A 27,459-nucleotide genomic window follows, 5' to 3' on the forward strand; every position below is an offset into this window, starting at 1 on the left:
ATTCCAAGACTTATTGATTAAAATGTACTTTGTTTGTGGGAAAACCCCTTTAATGCCACACTCAGATGTCAGTGGTTTTTCACAGATGCAAAATAAGGGCCAAAAGTTATCAGTGTTTAAATTTAACCATAAATTCCAAAGCTTCTCCCATTTATTACAATGTTAATCACAGACAGTGTGGCGCCCCCTGGAGTGAGATCGCCACACTGGCTTTGCCTTCCTCCAGGGAGGGTAATGCTAGGCTTGGAGGCAATGACGGGTCTCTGTCGCAGTCAATATATGCATGCAACACAGTTTCACTCCAGGCCAGCAGGGGGGACTCTGAACCGGAATTGAGGGGAGGAGTGCTCTCTGAGGGCCAGGAGGAAGGAGAGTTAGTTAGTCTGCGGAGGGTGAAGTGTGCAGACGTGTGGAAGGAGCACTGAGATAGAGCTGAGAGGAAGAGCTCATCTCCCGAAAGGGGGCATGAACTGGAGCCTGGTCTCCATGGCTGTATGGACACTGATGGTCCTACAGCAGACACCAGAGGAGTAGAAGGCTGTAAATGCAATACTCCCATCTAAGACTTGAGGGCACAACAGCAACACGGATAGTGAGGCGGGACTTAGGAGTGAGGAGTCCCTGGAGCAGGCTACAGTTGTCTGCCGTACAAGTAGAGTTCTTGGGAACATCTGACAGGAGGAACTCCAGTGTAACTCAGTACTAGAGATCCCTCAAGTAAGCGCTAGGAAGGAGACTGCACAGCCCATCTGCTGATAGAGAATTCCTGAGTTGCTTCCAGGCTAGCCTGCTCCGGTACCATCTGTAATTAGGACCCTGGACTGCATTTATCAAGTAAAGGTACAGAAATTGCACCCCGCTGTGTCTTGTCTGTTTCCTACCTTTCCGGCACCGCTACATCCCTGTGCCAACCACATCTACACTGCCCTGGGACTACAGCTTCACCTGTGGGGAGCTTTTACATCTTTGCTGCACCATACCATCAGTCCCAGCAGATCTGCATGCAGCGACGGCTTAACACCCCTCTTGCCGAGCACCACAGGTGACGTCACGAACTATTCATCTAACTACATTCAAATCATTACATTCCCCCATTACTTGGCCGCCCAGGGCCATGGACTGGGTCCCCGCTTCATCTGAAGGTCAATGTGACCGAAACGTCTATACTGTATGTACTGTACATTAAAATCTACCTTTTCACTGGAAAATATATATAGTGTGTGCCAAGTTTCTATATTCATATGATTACGGACTAGGATCTTACTTGCTGCACCACCACTTATATAGCTGTGCTAAACGATTTTTGTATTGTGCTGATAGATGGACATGTGAACAGCTCCATAGAATATAATGGGCACATGCACTGTCCACGAAAACCACAGATATGGCACGTATATGAAAAACGGAGGTCTGAATGAGGCCTAAGGCTATGGCCACTACTGGCATAATACATTTCTGCATATTCTGTCAAGGATTTTGTTGTGGATTTGCTGCAGATTTCACCCTATGCATTGCAAATATTGAAAACCACAAAGAATTGACTAGTAAAATTTCATAGCCTAAGTCAATTTTCGCACTTCAGCAGTGTATACTGTAGTGAGTATTTAGACATCGCATTTCATTTGTTTACTAATTGAAAATATACATAAAATCCATAACATGTGAACACATGAAAAATACTAATAATAGTAGTCGTCATCCTCATCAATGACCTCATAGCACAATGAAAACAGATCAGTGGGTCACGTAATTTTCTGCGTCTTCAGTACAATCACTGTACAGTGTACACCTTTTCTTTTTTGGTTTAAAAAAAACAATAAGACTTATCTGTCTGGCTCAGGATAAGATCCCGATTTTCTCTAAGATCAATAAAGCTATAACAACACTAGCTGGTAATTCCTTCAGAGAATGGAGTCTGAACTGCAGCCAGAATGGCTTGTCTGATACTGAAGCTGCCGCACTTGATGATTTCATTTTCATCAAAAAGAAGTACATTTTCCTGCGTCAACACTGCGCCCACAGGGAGCGGACTACAGTTAGCCTTGTCTTTTGCTGGCAGGTTAGAAACACGGTGAAGCTATATTAATGCTCCATGTACCGACGTTATTAAGAAATAATAAAGCTGGTAGCACCTGACATGCCTTTATCTATATTTTATTATTGTACAGTAAATCTCCGACTAATCCATCCACATGAACACCCTCCGAGCTGCGCTGCCGTACAATAATTATGTAGAGTTATGTGAAGTAGGACGGGCGGTGCTATTATATATTGGTACTTGAAATATGTGCCCATGTAATGAGCCTTGAAAAAGGAGCATTTTATTTCACAGATTCCGCTCATTGGGAGGGAGAGGCCATTTATTGATTCGCTTTCTGATGGATTACTGCTAATGGATAATGATGATGGAAATGGGTTGTGGAAGTGGTTTATCAGGGTGTAAACATGTCATTTACAGTAAAGTGATGACTGTTGTGCTATTTCTTTATGTCGCCTGTCAGCTGCCGTGCTACAAACACACCTTGTTATTACCATAAATCTCTAAAGGTGATTTTTATGGAAGAGAAGTGGGAAATGTGCAATTTCAAGGTTGGCATTATAATAGCCGTTAGTCTTATTATTTGCGCTGCTAGTTTATTAATAATTATAATCTCAATTTGACAAAGGTTACACACATAAAGCAATATAAACAAGCAAGCTACAAACAGGATCCATAAAGGAGACGTAATCCCACATGTTCACTGTTCAATGCTCCTAACTCAATAATACACTCCTTAGCATTGAAAGTGTAACACTAAGCAAGAAAAGTCGTGGAATTATGTTAATGATATGTAAATTATGAAAAAATGGAGAGAAAAAAATTAATTCAGTATCAAGTATGATGAATAATGCTGAAATACAGGCACTTACACTCCTTGGCATGTCATCAGTGGTTGTCTAAGGAAAATTCTGCCATGCTGAATGCACTTGGGCATGCAAATCATCAACATCTACTGCTGGCAGCTTCCTTTGAAATTACCGACTAAAGACTCCTCAAATGTGCTCAGTGGGAGACAAGTCCAGAGATGCCGCAGACTCTGATAGCAGGTTTAATGGGGCTGTCCAGTCAAAAATGAAAAGTCTGCAGTCACTCTGTGTGACTGCAGACTTATGAATTCTCCCAGCACACACAATGTGCGCTACGAGGATTTGCCGGTTTTGAAGCCAGGAACGGCAATGATGTATGCAATATGTATACTCCTGCCCAGTGCTCATCTAATGGGACAAGAGCTGCTCACAGTAGCATAAGCAACATGCAGCCTAGTGTTGTCATGTTAAAAAATGCATCATTGGAAACTTTGTTATTACAGATTCTGATTTTTGTTAACCTCTTACTGACATGCGCCATATACTGCATATACAGTATACTGCTCTGCAGTAGCTGCGTTTCTGCAAAGAGAAGTATAAGTATGGTGCTGCAATCACGCAGGCTCACGCTGAGTGCCGCTGCATATATGAGAGCTGACTTTCTGCAGTAATGCCCGTGATTGGTGCTAGCACTGATCGTGGACGTTTAACCCTTCTCATGCCGTTGTCAGTAGTGACAGCGACATTGAGGAGCATCGCAGAGGGAGTGGGCTTCCTGTCTGCTTCCATTAGCACAACGCAATGCGATCGCATTGTGTCTGTAATCTCCATGGTGACTCCTGGTCGCAAGATGGCCACGGTGTCCTTCACGGTCCTGCAGGAAAGGTGGCCAGTGAATGCCTGCTAAGAGCAGGAGCTGACATTACTCTTCCCCTGCCTGTCAGGTGCTGCTCTGATGCTCTGCAGTGCTGAAGGATTGCAGAGTATCAGATCAGCGATCTGTCAGTACACCGTGATGTCCCATCCTGAGACAATGTAAAAAAGTTAAAAAAAGTTATTACAATGTGTAAAAATAAAAAAATAAAAAAAATCACCAAATAAAGAACAAATAAAAAGAAAAAATATTATCTCAATAAATACATTTATTTATGTAAAAATAAAAAGTACCTAAATTTGATATTGATGCGTCCGGAACGACCAGATATATAAAACTATCCTACTAGTTAACCCCTTCAGTGAACACTGTAAAAAAGCAGAGTTTTTTTTCCCTTTTTTATTTTTATCATCATATCAACGAACAAAAAGTGCAATAAAACACGATAAAAAGAAGAATGTAAATAAAAATGGTAGCGCTGAAAACATCATCTTGTCCTGCAAAAAATAAGCCACCATAAAGCTCTGTCAGTGGTAAAATAAAAGTTTTAGCTGTCAGATTAATAATCTATAATAATAAATGCCCTAAGCAGCTTCCGGTTGTAACAACTTCCGTCCAGTTGTAACCGGTGACGTCACCACACACACACATGTTAACCCTCAACACACCACACCGCCTCAACAGACACTCCTCTCACCTTTCACCTCCACTCACGTCCACTCACTCTTTCACTCCACATACGTTCCTTTCTCTCACTCCGTTTCTCATACTCACACCGTCATCGTCGCTGCCCCGACATCTTCCTCCGCCGCCGCGATCCTGGATCCAGACGTTCTCCAGGCCGCCGACATGTTCTTGCGGCGACGCCATCTTGGATTTCGTGAAATCCCGCGAGATTCAAGATGGCGTCGCAGCAAGAACATGTCGCTGGCGTGGACGACTCGGGATCCAAAAAGATGGCGTCGGCGAAATCTCGCGAGATTACGCCGACGCCATTTTGGATCCCGATGTCGTCCACGCCGGCGACATGTTCTTGCGGCGACGCCATTTTGGATCGGCGAAATCCCGCGATAGTCAAGATGGCGTCGCCGCAAGAACATGTCGCCGGCGAGGACGACGTCGGGATCCAAAATGGCGTCGGCGAAAACTCGCGAGATTTCGCCGACGCCATTTTGGATCCCGACGTCGTCCACGCCGGCGACATGTTCTTCCGGCGACGCTATCTTGACTATCGCGGGATTTCACGATACTCAAGATGGCGTCGCCGCAAGAACATGTCGCCGGCGTGGACAACGTCTGGATCCAGGATGGCGCCGGCGGAAGAGGATGTCAGGGATCGTGGAGCAGCGGCGATGACGGCGTGAGTATGAGAGACGGAGTGAGAGAAGGGGTCGTATGTGGAGTGAAAGAGTGAGTGGAGATGGTGAAAGGTGAGAGGAGTGTGTGTTGAGGGTTAACATGGCAAGAGGTGTGATGCTATCGCATCCTCCCGATGCGATAGCATCGGGCCTTAATCTAGTAAACAATAATAAATAATAGTTTTTATTGTGTAAAAGCACCAAAACACAAAAAATGATAAAAATGGGTCATCACTATAATCGTACTGACCAGAAGAATAAAGATCCCTTATCAATTTTACCACAAACGGAACGGTATTAATAGCAAAAAAAACAATTCCAGAATTGATGGTTTTTGTTCATTCTACCTCCCAAAAATCTGAATAGAAAGAAATTTAAAAAAGTAATGTGCCCAAAAATGGTACCAATGAAATCCTCAACTCGTCCCGCAGAAAAGAAGCTGTTGCATAACTCTGTTGGCAGAAATATGAAAAAATTATAGCTGTCTAAATATGACAATGCAAAAACTAGTTTTTGCAATAAAAAACTTATTTTAGTGTGCGACAGCTGACGAACATAAAAACCCGATAAATCTGGTATCACTGTTATCACACTGACCCAAAGAATAAAGTCGTCTAATCACTTATACCACATGAGGAACTGCCAAAAAAATAAATAAAATCTATTGTTCACTGCTGTTGATTTGTTCATTCTGCCTTCCAAAGATCGCAGTAAGGCTCAGGTCATAATTATCCTGCACTCTGCGTTGAGCGCTAACACCGGGTTTTCCATGCAAATCTCTGAAATACGTGATTCAGACAGAACAGAAGAAGATTTCCTGTAATGAGGCAGATGGAGGCACTGTGGATGCCAAAGGACCTGTGATCTGGCGGTGTCCATCTTTTTAGTCATGCTTAAAAGCATGTTCGACCACAGTTTTGTGCACTTCTGAAAAGGACACCACTGAACAGAGGCCAGACGGAGTCCAGAGTAACTCTGCTGCCTAATTATAGTGAATGGATCTCTTTGGGGTTTCATCTGTTACGTCACTCAGAAATTTAGATGGAAACTCAGCGTAGAGTGCCAGATAAATGGTATCCTAAATGTTATAGAAAATGTTCCCAGTGAAAGCTTCACCTCAATCCACAAAAAAAGCAAGTCCCCACTCAGGTCCATCATCTGTCAATGGAAATATATGGGGTGTTTACTGGTAGCACAAAGGCTCTGGAAAAGCAAAATGGCTTCTCGCTTCCGCAGATTCTGCGCTCTCAAATCAAACCGCCCCCTGCCCTTTTGATCCCCTAGTGTGTCTAAACCACATTTAGCACCCACATGTTTGGCATTTTTGTAGTGAGCTTGCCTAATCTATGGGTACGTGTCTCCAGAAGCATGAGCTGGACATAATGTACTAGTCACTACAACTTACTGGTCACTTCAACATACTGTTCACTACATTGGCAGTTTGCAATTGTCATTCAGCATTATCCACTACTGCTAGTTTCTGGAAAGCACACATGGAGTCAAAATTGTCATTACACCTGTAGATAAATTCCTACAGGGGTATAATTTCCAAAACGGGGTCACTTGAGGGGGATTCTGCTTTTTTAGCATTTAGGTGCTCTGTATAAGGAGTCTGCAAACTATTCTATGGAAATATGCGCTCAAGGAGGCTCAAATCTCGCCTTGTGGCTAAGCTGTACAACCACATACACTGGGTGCAGAATTATTAGACAAGTTTTATTTGAGAGGATTTCTTTTATTATTGAACAACAACTATGTTCTCAATCAACCCAAAAGACTCATAGATATCAAAGCTTAATATTTTTGGAAGTTGGAGTGGGTTTTTTTTTAGATTTGGCTATCTTAGGAGGATATCTGTTTGTGCAGGTAACTATTACAGTGCAGAATTATTAGGCAACTTAATAAAAACCAAATATTTACCCATCTCACTTGTTTATTTTCACCAGCTAAACCAATAGGGCAACACAAAATTTAGAAATAAACATTTCTGACATTCAAAAACAAAACAAAAAAAATCAGTGACCAATATAGCCACCTTTCTTTATGATGACACTCAAAAGCCTTCCATCCATATATTCTGTCAGTTACTTGATCTGTTTACGATCAACATTGCGTGCCGCAGCCACCACAGGCTCCCAGACACTGTTCGGAGAGGTGTACTGTTTTCCCTCCCTGTAGATCTCAAATTTATGAGGGACCACAGGTTCTCTATGGGGTTCAGATCAGGTGAACAAGGGGGCCATGTCATTATTTTTTCTTCTCTTAGACCTTTACTGGCCAGCCACGCTGTGGAGTTTTGGGATGCATGTGATGGAGCATTGTCCTGCATGAAAATCATGTTTTTCTTGAATGATACCGACTTCTTCCTGTACCACTGCTTGAAGAAGGTGTCTTCCAGAAACTGCCAGTAGGTCTGGGAGTTGAGCTTCACTCCATCCTCAACCCAAAAAGGTCCCACAAGTTCATCTTTGATGATACCAGCCCATACCAGTACCCCACCTCCACATTGCTTGCGTCTGAGTCGGAGTGGAGCTCTCTGTCCTTTACTGATCCAAAGATTGTGAGGAAACCTCAAAAACACGACCAAACAGTCCACAAATCACTATAAAAATAGATTTTATTAAATAGACAGACAAATGTACAGAGACAGGAGGGTAGTGAGCAGAAAGTGCAATAAATCCACATCACATGAGATGTAAAGAAAGGTGCAAAGACTAATAATACCTATGTCTCCCATACGGTAAAATGTACTTTCAAAATCAAATGAATATGCCGAGGAGGAACAAAAGAAATAGAGCCAACCAAAGTACAATGGTACAATATGTCATGCATTAGCATGCATTAGCATCAGTGGGCAGGTATAAGCATATGTTAATGAGGGGCAATGGAAAAATTAGCGTTTATACCTAAGTCAATTATGTGAATATAATGGCAATTCCCCAATATAATTAAAATGACAATAGGCATGTATCACATACTAACACCCATTAATGTTAGATATTTGAATATTTGACATGAAACGCTTGATTGTTCGGTGATCACGCTTCAAAAGTTTGGCAATTTCAAGACTGCTGCATCCCTCTGCAAGACATGTCACAATTTTTGACTTTTCAGAGTCCATCAAATCTCTCTTCTGACCCATTTTGCCAAAGGAAAGGAAGTTGCCTAATAATTAAGCACACCTTATATAGGGTTTTGATGTCATTAGACCAAACCCTCCTCATTTCAGAGATGCAAATCACCTGATTTACATAGTTGGCAGTTAGCTTTCAAGCCTACACAGCTTGGAGTAGGACAACATGTATAAAAAGGATGATGTGATCAAAATACTCCTTTGCCTAATAATTCTGCATCCAGTGTATAGGGTATTTCTACATTCGCAGGAAATTGTGAGACAAATTTTGGTGCCATTTTTACCCATTTCACAATATGAAAATATAAAATTTGGGGCTGACGCACAATCTTGGCGGTAAAAATGTAAATTATTTTTTCTTCACTGCCCAATGGTATGATATTCTGTGACACACCTCTGGTGTCAATATGATCACTGCACCCCTATATGAATTAATTGAGAGGTGTAGTTTGTAAAATGCGGTCACTTATGGGGGATTCTGCTGTTGTGGCACATCAGGGCTCTGACAATTTGACATGGCACCCTCAAAAATCTGCAATTAAATATAGCACTCCATCCCTTCTGAGCTTTGCACTGTGCCTCAAAAGTAGTTTTCGACCACATATGGGGTATTGGTAAACTCAAGAGAAGTTGCACAACAAATTTTGGGGTTCACCTTCTCCTGTTAACCTTATGAAAATGCAAAGTTTGGAAACATTTTTGTGGGAAAAATTAGATTTTTTTTATTTTCACGGCTCAACGTTACAAACTTCTGAAAAAGTCAACTGGCGCTCCTTCCCTTCCAAGTCCTGCCATGTTCCCAAACAGTGTTTTTTCCTCACATATGTGGTATCAGCATGCTCAAGAGAAATTGCACAATAATTTGTATTGTCCATTTTCTCCTGTTACACATGTAAAAGTAAAAAAAAATGGGTCTAAACAAAAATTTTGGTAAAAAAAATGTAAATGTTTATTTTTTCCTTCCACATTCCACTAATTTCTGTGAAGCACCTGAAGGGGTAATAAATTTCTTGAACGTGTTGTTGAGCACCTTAAGGGTGCAGTTTTTAGAATGGTGTCACTTTTGGGTATTTTCTGTTATATAGGTCCCTCAAAGTCACTTCAAATGTGATGTGGTCCATAAAAAATGGTTTTGTAAATGTTGTTGTAAAAATGAAAAATCACTGGTCAAATTTTAACCCTTATAACTTCCTAACAAAAAAAGTTTCAAAAATTGTGCTGATGTAAAGTAGACAAGTGGGAAATGTTATTTATTAACTGCTCTGTGTGACATAACTCTTTGATTTAAGGGCAAAAAAAATTAAAAGTTAGAAAATTTCAAAATTTTCGCCAAATTTGTATTTTTTCAGAAATAAACGGAAGTTATATCAGATAAGTTTTTACCACTATCATTAAGTACAATATGTAATGAAAAAAACATCTCAATCAGTGGGATCCATTGATGAATTCCAGAGTTATAACCTCATAAAATAACAGTGGTCAGAATTGAAAAAATTGGCCTGGTCGGGAAGCGGAAAACAGGCTTTGGGTGAAAGGGTTAAAAACAGCAAAACTTTCTTCTTGATTTTTACTATTTAGAAGGCACTTTACTTCTGGTATGAATCCTATACTTTTTACTTATTTCATACTCTGGACCGTATGCTTTCTGAAACAGAAGCTAGGCGCTCATGTCTGCTAAGCTATGCATTTTCCAGGGGTCTTTTTGCCATCAGTGGGGTTTCAAGACCTCCACCACCGATCTGCAGGCAATTTGAGTGCCTGATAATTATGAAAAAATCAAAACTAAAGTTTAGTCACTCTGTAAAGGGAACCTGTCACATCAAAAAAGCTATTAACCTGCAGATATGGTGTTAATCTGCAGGTTAATAGCATTCTGAACATGCCCAGCGCTGGCAGAGTGTCAAGGGCAAGGTTACAGCTGCCGCTCTCTATGCACAGAGTGGTGACTAAACACACGCTGGGGCCACCACTGTAATTGAAACACAAAAAGCTACTGGAGGAGTAAAGTACACTACTGTTCAAAAGTTTGGGGTCACCCAGACAATTTTGTGTTTTCCATGAAAACTCATACTTTTATTAATCAAATGAGTTGCCAAATTAATTTAAAATCTAGTCCAGACATTGACAAGGCTCGAAAAAAAAGATTTTTTTTATTTGAAATAATTTTCTTCTTTAAACTTTGCTTTTGTCAAAGAATCCTCCATTTGCAGCAATTACAGCATTGCAGACTTTTGGCATTCTAGCAGTTTGCTGAGGTAATCTGGAGAAATTTCACCCCATACTTCCAGAAGCCCCTCCCACAAATTGGTTTGGCTTGGCGGGCACTTTTTGCCTACCATACGGTCAAGCTGCTTCCACAACAGCTCAATGGGGTTGAGATCTGGTGGCTGCACTGGCCACTCGACTACAGATAGAATACCAGCTGCCTGCTTCTTCCCTACATAGTTCTTGCATGATTTGGAGGTGTGTTTTGGGTCATTGTCCTGTTGTAGGATGAAATTGGCTCCAATCAAGCGCTGTCCACAGGGTATGGCATGGCGTTGCAAAATGGAGTGATAGCCTTCCATATTCAAAATCCCTTTTACCTTGTACAAATCTCCCACTTTGCCAGCACCACAGCAACCCCAGACCAGACATTACCTCCACCATGCTTGACAGATGGCGTCAGGCACTCTTCCAGCATCTTTTCAGTTGTTCTCCGTCTCACAAATGTTCAAATGTGTGTGATCCAAACACCTCAAACTTGGATTCATCTGTCCATAACACTTTTTACCAATCTTCCTCTGTCCGATGTCTGTGTTTGTTTGCCCATATTAATATTTTCCTTTTATTAGCCAGTCTCAGATATGTCTTTTTCTTTGCCACTCTGCCCTGAAGGCCAGCATCCCGGAGTTGCCTCTTCACTGTAGATGTAGACACTGGCGTTTTGAGTGTACTATTTAGTGAAGCTGCCAGTTGAGGACCTGTGATGTGTCGATTTCTCAAACTACAGACTCTAATGTCTTGTTGCTCAGTTGTGCAGCGGGGCCTCCCACTTCTCTTTCTACTCTGGTTAGAGCCTGTTTGTGCTCTCCTCTGAAGGAAGTAGTACTACATCATTGTAGGAAATCTTCAGTTTCTTGGCAATTTCTCGCATGGAATAGCCTTCATTTCTAAGAACAAGAATAGACTGTCGAGTTTCACACGAAAGTTCTTTTTTTCTGGCCATTTTCAGAGTTGAATGGAACCAACAAATGTAATGCTCCAGATTCTCAACTAGCTCAAATTAAGGTCAGGTTTATAGCTTTTCTAATCAGCCAAACTGTTTTCAGCTGTGCTAGCATACTTGAACAAGGGTTTTCAAGGGTATTCTAACCTTCCATTAGCCTTCTTACACAGTTAGCAAACACAAAGTACCATAAGAACACTGGAGTGATGGTTGTTGGAAATGGGCCTCTATACACCTATGAAGATATTGCATTACAAACCAGACGTTTGCAGCTAGAAGTTATTTACCACATTAACTATGTATAGAGTGTATTTCTGAATCATTTAATGTTGGCTTCATTAAAAAAAAACTGTGCTTTTCTTTAAAAAATAAAGAAATTTCTAATTGACCCTAAACTTTTGTACATTTCTTCCCAGCAGCGGAGGGTCTAAGAGTTGGTGCCGGGCAGGTTCAAAACGCTATTAACCTGCAGATTAAGCCCATATCTTCAGGTTAATAGCGTTTTTTTCATGTGATAGGTACCCATTAAGGGTTTATGAACACATTAAAGGAAATCTGTCATCAGGTTTTTACTACCTCATCTGAGAGAAACCTAATGTAGGCACGGAGAAGCTGAATCCAACTAAATATCACTTAGCTTACTGGCTGCAGCTGTTCTGACACAATCAGAGCTTTAACAATGAAGCAGAGCTGAGAAAGCAAGCCACACCCACACAGGCTTTGTAAGTACTGTATATACAATGTCCATAATAATAATAATAATAATAATAATTTTATTTCTATAGCGCTGACATATTTCGAAGCACTTTACATTTCAGAGTGGCTTGTACAGATGATAGACATTACAGCATAACAATAATCACATAGATCATAACAGATACCAAGAGGAATGAGAGCCCTGCTCGCAAGCTCACAGTCTATGAGGGGAACAGACTCTCATAGACAGTGAGGTGTCTATCACAGGAGGGGGCATGTGAGACCAGGGCTCTTAAGACCAGATAGTCACAGCAATGATAAGCTACTGGTGCTAAAACAATCATTGTAAGCAAATAAAACATAGAAGCTTGATAAAAGAGGCATTGCTGAAATCTATGTTTTAACCCCTACCTCATGCTGTCTTCAGGTTATATAGCAAAAGTCTGCTGACAGATTCCCTTTAAGTATTTGTTGCAGAAATTTCTGCACCATTTCTGTATCTCTCAGCAGGAAAAATGCAGCGTAAAATACGCACATCTTTGCCTAGTTTTTGGTGCATTTTTTTCATACGTTTTTGTCGCAGATTTTAACTCACTCTATAGTATGGGTGAAATATGAAGCAAAAACGCTGAAAGACATGACAATACATGAGACTTCATGATTCTCATTCACTTTGCTGGCATCAGGAAATCCTTCAGGTTTTGTGACAAAACTGCACAGAAAAAATACGAGAAAAGCGCAACACTTAGGCATACTGCCTAAGTGTCATGTTTTTGTAGTTCAGAGTTAATCAGCAATGGTTTTGTTCATTTAAGGCTAAGTTTAAGGATTTGGTATATTTTTGATGCTGTGCAAAAAATACAACATCTTAAGGGGGTTTTACACTTAGCGATATCGCTAGTGATATCGCTATAACGTCACCGATTTTTCTCGTCGGGCGCGTCCTGCTGGGCTTCCTGCTGTGACGACGAGCGACGCGTGGAGGTGGGCGGGAGGACGTCAGGATCACTGTGTGTGAAAGGTGAGTATCGTGCGCTGCATCGCTGCTGCATCGCTGTGAGGTCTGCCTGTGTGACAGCTCACTAGCGATCATTTAGCGATGCACCAGCGATCCTGACCAGGTCGGATCGATGGTCAGATCGCTGGTGCATCGCTAAATGTAAAGGGGCCTTTACAGTGGATGGGATTTATAGAAATCTCATGCACGCTGAGATTTTCTTTATGCTGTGTAAACTGACCGGAGGCATTTTTTAAAAAAATTGACAACATGTCAATTTCTCTTACGGTAAATATTGTCTTCCTTGATAAAAATAAATACACATTTATGTGCACAAGATGTACGCTACTTGTTTTTAGCTTTCAGAAAAAGTTAAGTCTGTGGATCTGCAAGCAATCATGTGAATAAATCCATGGCAAGAATGAACAGTCCTAGCATCATTTCAAAGATCAAACAAGAAATGTAATGGCTATCTGAAGGGTATTTTTTCCATATTTTTGAAGCTAATAAAACACCTTCATTGACAGTTATTACCCAGAGTACTAGATATATTTCTGAAGTTGATAGGCATATCTGTGGAAGAACATGTGATTAACAGGTTTTTTCAACCGTCTAAAAAAATGTTCCCCAACTGCAGTCCTCAAGAGACAAAAACAGATCATGTTATTGGGATTTCCTTAGTATTTCCCTGTTGATAACTGCTTCATCTGCACAGGCAATAATTCCATTACCTGGGCAATACCAAGGAAACCCTAAAAACATGATCTGTTGGTGGCTCTTTTGGACTGGAGATGGGGAACACTGGGTCTAGAATAATAATTCTTAGCTCTGTTTCCAATTATATAGTTAGCTAATTCCCACTTTGTCAAATACAGTACAGAGGTCTGTGATATATCATGAATATCACATACAGGTGCTTCTCACAAAATTGGAATATCATCAAAAAGGTAATTTATTACAGTTCTTCAATACAAAAAGTGAATATATTATATAGAGTCAATACAAACAGAGAGATCTATTTCAAGTGTTTATTTCTGCTAATGTTGATGATTATGGCTTACAGCCAATGAAAACCCAAAAGTCTTTATCTCAGTAAATTGGAATAAATTATAACATCAACTTGAAAAATTATTTTAAAATCCGAAATGTTGACCTAATGAAATGTATGTTCAGTAAATGCACCCAATACTTGGTCGGGGCACCTTTGGCATCAATTACTGCAGCAATGCGGCGTGGCATGGAGGCGATCAGCATGTGGCACTGATGAGGTGCTATAAATGCCCAGGTTGCTTTGCTAGCAGCCTTCAGCTCGTCTGCATTGTTGGGTCTGGTGTCTCTCATCTTCTTCTTGACAATACCCCATAGATTCTCTATAGGGTTAAGGTCAGGCGAGTTTGCTGGCCAATCAAGCACAGTGTTGTTTGTAAACCAGGTATTGGTACTTTTGGCAGCGTGGACAGGTGCCAAGTCCTGCTGGAGAATGAAATTTCCAACTCCAAAAAGCTTGTCAGCAGAGGGAAGCATGAAGTGCTCTAAAATTTCCTGGTACATGGCTGCACTGACTTTGGTCTTGATAAAACACAGTGGGTTTATACCTGCAGATGACATGGCTCCCCAAACCATCACTGCTTGTGGAAACTTCACACTAGACCTCAAGCAGCTTGGATTGTGTGCCTCTCCACTCTTCCTCCTGACTCCGGGACCTTGATTTCCAAATGAAATGCAAAATTTCCTTTCATATGAAAACAATACCTTGGACCACTGAACAACAGTCCAATTATTTTTCTCCTTGGCACCGGTAAGATGCTTCTGGCATTGTCTATTGGTCATGAGTGGCTTGAATGCGTCACTTGTAGCATATTTCCTCCATGTCTGTGTGTGGTGGCTCTTGAAGCAATGACTCCAGCAGCAGTCCACTCCTTGTGATTGTCCCCCAAATTTTTGAATGGCCTTTACTTATCAATCCTTTCAAGGCTGCGGTTATCATCATTGCTTGTGCACTTTTTTTACCACACTTTTTCCTTCCACTCAACTTTACATTAATATACTTGGATACAGCACTCTGTGAACAGTCAGCGTCTTTAGCAATGACCTTTTGTGGCTTACCCTCCTTGTGGAGTGTGTCAATGACTGCCTTCTAGACATCTGTCGAGTCAGCAGACTTCCCCTTGATTGTGGAGCCTACTGAAACAGACTAAAGGGGGTTTTACACATAGCGATATCGCTAACAATATCGCTAAAGCATCACCGATTTGGTGACGCAGCAGCGATACTGCTATGTGTGATGCTTACCTCCGACCGGCTCCCCCGCTGTCCATCGTTCATCGCGCGAGATCGCACAGCTCCATTTCTCGTCGGGCGCTTCCTGCTGGGCTTCCTGCTGGCGCCGACGAGCGACGCGTGGACGCGAACTGGAGAACGTCAGGATCACCGCGTCTGAAAGGTAAGTAACGACCGCTGTATCGCTGCTGCATCGCTGTGAGATCTGCCTGTGTGGCAGCTCACTAGCGACCATTTAGTGATGCACCAGCGATCCTGACCGGGTCGTATCGTGGTCGGGATCGCTGGTGCATCGCTAAATGTAAAGGGGCCTTAAGGGACCTTCTTTTTAAAGTCTTAGGAAACCTTTGCAGGTTAATTATTCTAATTTGCTGAGATAATGACTTTTGGGTTTTCATTGACTGTAAGCCATAATCAACATTAACAGAAATAAACACTTGAAATAGATCACTCTGTTTGTAATGACGCTATAAAATATGAGTTTCACTTTTTGTATTGAAGAACTGAAATAAATTAACTTTTTGATGATATTCTAATTTTGTGAGAAACACCTGTATCTTGTATCGCTGTCGGACTAGGATACCAAGGGCCCTTTAGCAACATTTGTTCTTGGTGTCTTTTCAGCTAGATGCAAATATTTTTGGCCAGGGATAGAGGATATTATGTGGTTTCTTGCTATGTAATTTTGGCTTATGCTTCCATAAAATAATTAATTTGTTAAGTAAATGAGAAGCTATATGCTCTGTGTCAGTGTACAGTGTAGCCAGTGTGTTATGCCAAACAATTCTCATGTGGGGGCCCACTGGAGATATATTTAGTCACATGGAATATAGAGAGAAATTGTATTCTATAGTGCCTCCATTGACTCTGTCGATGTCTTATATTCCTATTAACACAATTTAGTACATTTGGAGCAGGTGGAAAAAATTGACCTTATTAATACAAGTCTAGATGTCCATTAAAGTCTACAATCCAAGGAAAAGGAGTGACTGGATGAAGAGTGACATTTTTGTTCTTGGTATTGTACTCTATTTCCATATTATATATAAAGAATAAAGTTACTTTCAAATTGTAATCCCAGTGTTCTTGAATTTTTTCTAATGATCAGTAGCTTGTTAAAGCAAACCTGTCAGCACTTTTGGCTGATATAAGATACGACCAGTGCCTTTCAGGGCTTATCTACCGCATTCTATAATTGCTGTAGATAAGACCCAATCTGACCTGAAAGATAAGAAAAATAATTTTTATTATACTCACCCGGGGGGCGGTCCAGTCCGATGGGTGTCGCGGGTCTGGCACCTTCCATCTTCTTGTGATGCCGCCCTCCTGCTTGCTTCAAGGCTCCCCATCATTGCACTCCTGTGCAGGCATACTTCTCTGCCCTGTTGAGGGCAGAGAAAAGTACTGCAGTGTGCAGGCGCTGGGCCTCTCTGACTTTCCCAGTGCCTGCGCACTGCAGTACTTTGCTCTCACCTCAACAGGCAGAAAAGTACACCTGCACAGGAGCACGATGCCAGGAAGCCATGAACCAAACAGGAAGGCGGCATCGCAACAAGATGGGAGGCACAGGACTCGGACCTGTGACGCCCATTGGACCGAACCGCCCCTCGGGTGAGTATAATAAAACTTATTTTTCTTATCTTTCAGGTCGGATCGAGGGCTTATCTCCAGCATTATAGAATGCTGGAGATAAGCCCTGAAAGGCACTGGCCATATCTTATATCGGCCAAAAATGCTGACAGGTTCCCTTTAAAGATAAGCTGTCAGTTTCTTACATGTCTTGGTGCCAACTGGCATTAATACCATCTGGGCATGGTTCAGAAACATCAGATTTTACTTACATTTTCACTTTGGATTCCAGTGGCTGCTGACAGCTAAGGTATTTTTCAGTATTATTATCTACATCCATGTCCTCTTTATGACTGTAAAGACATATTATATAGTTATAATTAAAATCATATATTCACAATCTAAAATAAAAAAATTCTATTTAATGCAGACAAATTGGAAAACATTCAACATTAGCTGCGATGAACAGTTTCCTGAGCCATTTACTAGCACAAACTGAATTTGTCGTTATCACATACAGTGCTTTTTGTAGTTAATGCAGCTTGGCGTAAGCATCAATCTTGCCTATACAAATCTAGGCCCAAAACTCTTGATTCTGCATATAGATGATAATATTATATTCGCAGTTTGTTTGCTTTTTTTTTGCTTTTTCATTGCTCTCCTTTTAAATACAATATTGACTTATAAAGGGTTGTCCCACCATTTAAAAGGTTTAAAGACAATTAAACCTACATAGAAAGGTTACACATATCATAAAGAATTCAAAGATATATCTATTATTAACATAAAAAAGCATTTAAAACATGTACGTAGAGACGGTCTTATAACTGGTTATGTTTATTTTAATCCAAAAATTCTAAATAGAACTAAAAAATGGCTTCAAAATACAGCAATTGATAGTGTAAGTGTTACAGGACATATTAAAATAGATATGAGACTAGAATAGGGGGAAGATGACTTCCCTTAATATTGTAAATGTTCCTAATATAGAAATTCCATTCTGTACTATCAGGGTCATCATTAGCAAAAGTAGATATGCAGGGGAAAAAGTGCTTAGTGCATAAAATAGTGATTCATAAAAAATATTTGGATTACTAATGAATTATACATATAACATGCAAATATCTAAAAAAAAGTACAATAATACGTTTGCAAAAAGTGACTGCAAAATGCAAAAGGTGTGCTACATATAACATGCAACATACTATGGCATAAATAACTATGTCTCCCTCATAAGCATGTCATGGATGAGCTGATACGTCCACATAAAAGATTACACAGGGACGAAAAGATAAGAAACATTAAACATAATAACACTGGATCAAATAAACACCTCAGATGTTTGGGCCTGACACACGTTTCGCTATAGCTTAATCAGGGGGAAGATACATTGATGAATTATAAAGGGTTGTGATTTTGCTTTATATAGATCAATTTTTCGTGCTACATACCACATGTGATAATACACATGATTTTACTTGCTATGTATTTGTTTATACTTGCTTTGTTAGTTTGTCATTGTTTTAGTTGTTTTTGTATAGTGCACAGCGTCGGACTGGAACACCTTGGGCCCACCAGAGAAAATCATTCTTGGGGCCCACTATGTAGCTGCATAGAGTTAAATACCAGACCACCAATTGTGCGGTAAAACACGCTAATATCTATAATAATCTATTATATCTATAATATAAGGTTGTACATGTCTTAATTATGTAGCAGGAGTTGGGGTAGCCCCCTCATAGAATATAAAGCAGCCCCCTCATAGAATATAATGTAGACCCCTCATAGAATATAATGCAGCCATCTCATAGAATATAATACAGCCATCTCATAGAATATAATGCAGCCATCTCATAGAATATAATACTGCCCCCCTCATAGGGTATAATGCACCCCCTCATAGGGTATAATACTGCCCCCTCATAGGGTATAATACTGCCCCCCTCATAGGGTATAATACTGCCCCCCTCATAGGGTATAATGCACCCCCTCATAGGGTATAATGCACCCCCTCATAGGGTATAATACTGCCCCCCTCATAGGGTATAATACTGCCCCCCTCATAGGGTATAATACTGCCCCCCTCATAGGGAATAATGCACCCCCTCATAGGGTATAATACTGCCCCCCTCATAGGGTATAATACTGCCCCCCTCATAGGGTATAATACTGCCCCCCTCATAGGGTATAATACTGCCCCCCTCATAGGGTATAATACTGCCCCCCTCATAGGGTATAATGCACCCCCTCATAGGGTATAATACTGCCCCCCTCATAGGGTATAATACTGCCCCCCCCATAGGGAATAATGCACCCCCTCATAGGGTATAATACTGCCCCCCTCATAGGGTATAATACTGCCCCCCTCATAGGGTATAATGCACCCCCTCATAGGGTATAATACTGCCCCCCTCATAGGGTATAATACTGCCCCCTCATAGGGTATAATGCACCCCCTCATAGGGTATAATGCACCCCCTCATAGGGTATAATACTGCCCCCCTCATAGGGAATAATGCACCCCCTCATAGGGAATAATACTGCCCCCCTCATAGGGAATACTGCTATATTGATATATAGATATAGAGTTAGATAGATATAGAGAGAAAGATAGATGTAGAAATAGATATAGAGATAGATAGTAGATAATGGATAGAAAGTAGATAATGGATAGATATAGATAGAAAGATTCATAGAGATAGATAGATAGAGATAGATAGAGATAGATATAAAGATAGATATAGAAAGAAATATAGATAGATCGATAGGTAGATAGATATAGAGATAGATAGAAAATAGATAATGGATAGATAGATAGATATAGAGATAGATAGCTATAGATAGAAAGATATAGAGATAGATAGATATATAGATAGAGATAGATAATAGATAGAGATAGATAATAGATAGAGATATACAGATATAATAATAATATAGACATATATAGATAGATATAGAGATAAATATATATAGATGGCTATAAATAAAAATAGATATAGAGATATATATAGAGATAGATATAGAGATAGATAGATAGATAGATAGATATAGAGATAGATATAGAGACAGATAGATATAGAGAGATAGATATAGAGATAATAGCTAGATATAGAGATATGTATAGAGATAGATAGATATAGAGTTAGAAAGATAGATAGATATAGAGAGAGATATAGAGATAGATAGAGATAGCTAGATAGATAGATGGATAGATAGATATAGATGATAGATATAATAGATAGATATAGAGATAGATGGATAGATCAATAGATAGATAGATAAAGAGAGATAGAGATAGATAGATAATGAGATATAGAGATAGATATAGAGATATAGTGTTAGATAGAAAGATAGATATAGAGATAGATAGATATGGATATAGAGATAACAGATAGATATAGAGATAGATAGATAGATAGATATAGAGATAGATAGATATAGAGATAATATATAGATAGCTATAGAGAGAGAGATATAGAGATAGATATAGAGAGAAACAGATATATATATAGAGATAGATATAGAGATACAGTAGGTAGATAGATATAGAGATAATAGATATAGAGATAGATAGATAGATATAGATATAAAGATAGATAGAGAGCGGTAGATAGAGAGAGATAGATATAGATAGAGATAGATACAGAGATCAATAGATAGAGAGATAGATATAGATAATAGATAGAGATAGATAGATAAAGATAGATAATAAATATAGAGATAACAGATAGATAGAAAGATATAGAGATAGGTAGATATAGATAATAGAGATAGCTAGATAGATAGACATAATAGATAGATATAGATATAGATAGATATAGAGATAGATAGAAAGATAGATATAGAGATAGAAAGATAGATATAGAGATAGAGCGATAGATAGAGATAGAGAAAGATAGATAGATATAGAGATAGAAAGATAGATAGAAAAACAGAGAGATAGATATAGATAGAGATAAATAAATAGATAGATATAGAGAGATATAGAGAGAAATAGATATAGATATAGAGATAATAGATATATATATAGAGATAGATAGATATAGATATAGAGAGAGATAGATACAGAGAAAAGATATAGAGATAAATAGTTAGAGAAAGATAGATATATAGATATAGAGATAGAAAGATAGATATAGAGATAGAGCGATAGATAGATATACAGAGAGAGATTAGAGATAGATATAGAGAGAAATAGATATAGATATAGAGATAGATATAGGGATAGATAGAGATAGATATATAGATATAGATATAGAGATAGATATAGAGATAGAGCGATAGATAGCGAGAGATATAGATATAGAGATAGATAGATACAGAGAAAAGATATAGAGATAGATAACGGATAGATAAATAGATAGATAGGTATAGAGATAGATATAGATATTAGATAGAGATATATATAGATAAAGATAGATAGATATAGATGGTAGCTAGATAGATAATAAATATAGAGATAATAGATATAGAGATAGATAGAGTAAGATAGATAGATATAGAGATAGATAGACATAATAGATAGATATAGAGATAGATAGATAGACATAATAGATAGATATAGAGATATATATAGAAAGATATAGAGATAGATAGATATAGAGATAGATGTAGAGATAGAAAGACAGATATAAAGATAGAGCGATAGATAGAGATAGATATAGAAATAGATAGATATAGATAATAGAGATAGATATAGAGATAGATATAGATAATAGATAGAGATAGAAAGATAGATAGATATAAGAGAGATATATAGATAGATAGATACAGATAGAGAGAGCGAGAGAGATATATAAAAAAACAAAACAAAACACAATACTCACCTCTCCTCCTCGCTCCCACGCTGATCCCGGCTTCAGTGTCTGGAGCTGCCCCCTCTGCCAGACACACAGCGGGTGCGCGATGTAGTGACGTCATCGCGCACTGGCTGTGAGCCAGGAGCAGAGAGGACTGAGGGCGGCGCCGGCCCTGATGCAGAGCAGCTTACTGGGCTGGGGGCGGGGCCTCTGGGGGTGGAGACCTGAAATGATATTCACTGCTTCGCAGTGAATATTAATTTCTCTTTAGCAGCGGGGACAGGGGCTCCTGCCTCCTGACACCCTGCTGCTCCGCTGGCGGGGGCCCCCATAGCAGCTGCATGGTGTGCAACACACCACTGGCTGGGGGCCCCTGGAACAGCGGGGGCCCTAGGCGACTGCTGGCCCTGTATGCCAGCAGGTGCCAGGGCCCACCAGATGCCAGGGCCCACCGGAGAATCCACCGGTTCTCCGGTGGGCCAGTCCGACGCTGATAGTGCATGTTTGATAATGGTCTAATTGGCAGAAACATCACATTTGTATGTACAGCACTCGATTGTCTGTAAACAATAAATTCTAGATTTTCTTGGATTTTGAAGCTCCGACCTCTTCTCTAAATAAGTCCCTAGGATAAGCCATCAGAGTCCATTTTGGGGCAACTGATCAAAGCTTTTATAGCTTTAAATGACTTTAACATCTCTGAACCAGTCTTTATTGTTGGTAAATAGAGAATAAATTCACCTTTCTACAAAACAGGCTCCGTCATGAATTTTCTCAAAGGAGTGCTGAAGCCTTCCGACTTCTTCCTGGAAGAAAAGAAAACAATGGATGTCTAGGGGTATGTTCATTAGCATTTTATGCAAATCTCAGCCTAAGAATTGACCTTTATTTTAGATTTGAAAAAATAATGTATACATTTTAAGCATGCAGAAGAAAAAGCGTACTGAGAAATATATGGAAACTGGAACTGCCTGCCAATAAAATTGACAGACAAGCGGAGATACATATCAATGTTGATTTATTTCATAGGACTGACCTTGTCAATAGCTAATTTGTAGCTTTGCCTTCACTCAATAACCCATTCAGTGCCACAACAGAATTAATGACTTTAACATATCTATCCTTAGACTGTTATCTGTGGAAATATGACAGATAACCTCATCTAGATCGGCCTTCCTATAATTGCTCCTTAACCCCATTCTCCTTACATTTGCCTTTGTGGCTAATCCATTTGTGATTCAATAAAGAGCTGGAGCAGGATTCAGAAACAGAGACTTCTGACAAGTGGATTTTTCCTTGCACCATTCAAATTATTCTTTTTATATTAAAATGCCTGCGTACATCAAGATATTCCGAGTCCCTTCAGAACATCTGAGTGACAATGGGATATGACTGGCAGCCACAGATAGATAAATGGTGCCTTTTTGAACTCGGGAGTGCTTGAGGCATGAATATTTTGTAGATTTTAATGAAGTAGAATCCGAAAAAAAATATTGCTTTTGCTTTATTCTGTGCAATTTTTGCTTAAAGGGGAAGGATATGGTCTCCAATTATTTTTCATTATTATATGCAATCCCTTCTTGCCTTTGAATTTTCATAGTAATCATCCATCAATGAACTCCAGAGCTTATAGAACAATTCAGGTGGGTTTGTTATTTTGCATTGTGTTCTAACAACCTCAGGCAAAAGCCACTCAGAAAACATCTAGTTAAAAAAAAAAAATAATTTTTATAAATGCAGCCGATTCTTAGGTCAACGTTGTACAGACATAATTTATTTGCATTCCATTGCCAGTATTATATTGTACCAAGTTCTTGAGGCTGGACCAACCCTAGGAGCCTGCTAGAAAGTACACATACACATTTCTCAACGTTAACAATCTCTTTGGCTTGTTTTCTATTGATATCTATTTTTCTAAATAGTGAAAAAGGAATTTAGATACTTTTGTGGTCTAAGACTAGGTTCACACCTAGGCTATAGTCTCAGGTAGTTTGTAATCCTGATTTACTTTTGAGGAAAGGACGTAAGAGAAAAATGACAGAGGATGGATGCTGCCTAAACCACGGGCAGAATGCATCAGACACTGAGTCTATGATTTCAGCCATGTTTGTTTTACTCTTGCTTGCAAAACATAATTTACAAGCCACCTTAGGACCAAACTGCATGGTTGACTAGAGATGGACAAGGTCGGTCTCCGGCACATGTACCCTCCCACTGCCAACGACTGATAGTACACATGCAGGGAGAAATCTGTCACACAAGGGGATCGGGCAGGGAGAAACCACCACTGGCCATATCAACTAATCAACTGACCAGATTTTTAAAGCATGCCGAAGAGGATACAGAGTGAAACATACATGGCTATAATCATACTGTCATGTCTGATACATGCTGGTCATTTTTCGGGTTTCATGTATCCACTGTCACCTTGCCTTTAAAATGAATCTGTATTGTGGCTTTGTGAAATTGACCTTAAAGACAGTATGGATGCAAAAAGAAAATTGGAAGCAGGATTCCAAAAAAGCTTCAAATACTATATTTCAATCTAACATTCAACATTTCACCTATTCTTTAGCCTTCATGAACCATAATGCAAACTGAAACAGTGCACATACAGTGGGGAAAAAAAGTATTTAGTCAGTCAGCAATAGTGCAAGTTCCACCACTTAAAAAGATGAGAGGCGTCTGTAATTTACATCATAGGTAGACCTCAACTATGGGAGACAAACTGAGAAAAAAAAATCCAGAAAATCACATTGTCTGTTTTTTTTTCATTTTATTTGCATATTATGGTGGAAAATAAGTATTTGGTCAGAAACAAGCAATCAAGATTTCTGGCTCTCACAGACCTGTAACTTCTTCTTTAAGAGTCTCCTCTTTCCTCCACTCATTACCTGTAGTAATGGCACCTGTTTAAACTTGTTATCAGTATAAAAAGACACCTGTGCACACCCTCAAACAGTCTGACTCCAAACTCCACTATGGTGAAGACCAAAGAGCTGTCAAAGGACACCAGAAACAAAATTGTAGCCCTGCACCAGGCTGGGAAGACTGAATCTGCAATAGCCAACCAGCTTGGAGTGAAGAAATCAACTGTGGGAGCAATAATTAGAAAATGGAAGACATACAAGACCACTGATAATCTCCCTCGATCTGGTGCTCCACGCAAAATCCCACCCCGTGGGGTCAGAATGATCACAAGAACGGTGAGCAAAAATCCCAGAACAACGCGGGGGGACCTAGTGAATGAACTGCAGAGAGCTGGGACCAATGTAACAAGGCCTACCGTAAGTAACACACTACGCCACCATGGACTCAGATCCTGCAGTGCCAGACGTGTCCCACTGCTTAAGCCTGTACATGTCCGGGCCCGTCTGAAGTTTGCTAGAGAGCATTTGGATGATCCAGAGGAGTTTTGGGAGAATGTCCTATGGTCTGATGAAACCAAACTGGAACTGTTTGGTAGAAACACAACTTGTCGTGTTTGGAGGAAAAAGAATACTGAGTTGCATCCATCAAACACCATACCTACTGTAAAGCATGGTGGTGGAAACATCATGCTTTGGGGCTGTTTCTCTGCAAAGGGGCCAGGACGACTGATCCGGGTACATGAAAGAATGAATGGGGCCATGTATCGTGAGATTTTGAGTGCAAACCTCCTTTCATCAGCAAGGGCATTGAAGATGAAATGTGGCTGGGTCTTTCAACATGACAATGATCCAAAGCACACCGCCAGGGCAACGAAGGAGTGGCTTCGTAAGAAGCAGTTCAAGGTCCTGGAGTGGCCTAGCCAGTCTCCAGATCTCAACCCTATAGAAAACCTTTGGAGGGAGTTGAAAGTCCGTGTTGCCAAGCGAAAAGCCAAAAACATCACTGCTCTAGAGGAGATCTGCATGGAGGAATGGGCCAACATACCAACAACAGTGTGTGGCAACCTTGTGAAGACTTACAGAAAACGTTTGACCTCTGTCATTGCCAACAAAGGATATATCACAAAGTACTGAGATGAAATTTTGTTTCTGACCAAATACTTATTTTCCACCATAATATGCAAATAAAATGAAAAAAAAACAGACAATGTGATTTTCTGGATTTTTTTTTCTCAGTTTGTCTCCCATAGTTGAGGTCTACCTATGATGTAAATTACAGACGCCTCTCATCTTTTTAAGTGGTGGAACTTGCACTATTGCTGACTGACTAAATACTTTTTTTCCCCACTGTATATAGTGCACATATATATTTATCTATGACATGCGATTGGATATCACTATTGGGGATGTGCCTATAGGTGCACTGTGTTAATATTATGCTTGATGAAGGCCAACATATTGTTAGGATTGGTGGAACACACCAAATAGAAAATAATAATAAGGTGCGTTCTCAACCCGGGGTCCACCGTGCGGTGATGGATAAACCGCAACTAGCACAATGGCGAAGCAAGGTTGCGAGAAAACACTTTAAGCACACTGAGTTAAATGTCATTCAGTGTGCACAGAGCACAAAGTACCAAGCTCTGTTACCCCACAGAGCAGTACAATGAAGCAACGCAAAAAGGACTATACCCTGTTAGATTGCACAGGCGTATGGAAAAATACTAATTGGGGTCCCTATAACTTAACCCCCCGGGGAAGCCTAAGCTGGTGGTTGAACCTGCTCTGACACACGGTTGTGCTTCAGCAGATGCACCTGAGGACTCCTGGTGCAGATGCTAAGTTCAAGCTGGAGTTCCCACCCTACACAGCCTGTCTAGAAAAACACTCGCAGTGCTATTAGCGGCATACGTGCACACAGGGTGGTATAGTAGCCACCATCACACATGATACTAGTGCACAGGCGTGCGCCATTGCAAGCTTTTTATATCTTGCTCAAGTCCAGACAGATAGGACCTTGCCTGTGGACCAATCTGAAGCTGCCATATCACCAGAGCACCTGACATCCGAGCACCAATGGGAAGGCACCATATCATGGACATGCTAAGTAGGGTGAAATCTGGACTTAGGCAAGCACTGCACGTGTAAACTAGTAGTCACCATAGGCATAGCTGGAGGGCCAGCAGTAACTACACATGCAGCCTGAGCCTGGGAAAGGAGCTGGGACCAAAGTCTGTGCTGAGCAGTCAACCCAGTGGCCAAACCTGAATGGGAGACCACAGCACCAGACAAGGCTTGAGATCCATCCTGGCACCTAACACATATAGGCAAAATACTGCCTGTTGGATTTGAAATATAGTTTTTGAAATGTTCTTTTGGAGTACTGCTTCCAATTTTCTTTTTGGATCCGTATTTAGGTTGATACATGGGACTGAGTCCACCAGGGAGCATGTACACATTAGCCATTTGATAATGGGAGTGCTGTTCAACCTTTTGCCATTTCTATATTTCTACTTAAAGGCAATATGCCAGCAAAAAATGACTGTTCAAACCAACACAGGCACTCTAGGGCACCATTAGTGTGGGTGAGTAGATAAGGGCATCTTTACCATGTTATGGTAAATATTTATACTTTGTTTTATTATTTGGACACTTGAACATACCTAAATATCTCTGATAATTTTGTATTTTAGTATTAGATTTATAAGTGTTATTTAAAAAAGCAATAACACAGGGCACTGTCTCTGATATAGAGCTGTCTGTTAAACATTCCTCTTTGTTTCCGAAAGTAGAGTAAACTGGGTAGAACCAGTGAAAAAGGAGTTTTG

General features: G+C 40.2%; 1 protein-coding gene across 2 annotated transcripts in view; it reads right to left on the bottom strand.

Moving 5' to 3' along the window:
- SCHIP1 (schwannomin interacting protein 1) overlaps nt 1-27,459 on the bottom strand; it is a 789,639-nt gene that overhangs the window by 586,369 nt on the left and 175,811 nt on the right. For both annotated transcript variants that reach the window (XM_073578972.1, XM_073578973.1), the window contains 2 exons: nt 22,503-22,567; nt 17,235-17,315 (listed from right to left, as the gene is read on the bottom strand). In XM_073578972.1, the coding sequence (XP_073435073.1) occupies nt 17,235-17,315; nt 22,503-22,567 (146 nt within the window). The remainder of the gene's footprint in view (nt 1-17,234; nt 17,316-22,502; nt 22,568-27,459) is intronic.

Source organism: Dendrobates tinctorius, unplaced genomic scaffold (genome assembly GCF_039654945.1).
Source record: "Dendrobates tinctorius isolate UK_male_01 unplaced genomic scaffold, ASM3965494v1 ptg000060l, whole genome shotgun sequence".
Lineage (NCBI taxonomy): Eukaryota > Metazoa > Chordata > Amphibia > Anura > Dendrobatidae > Dendrobates > Dendrobates tinctorius.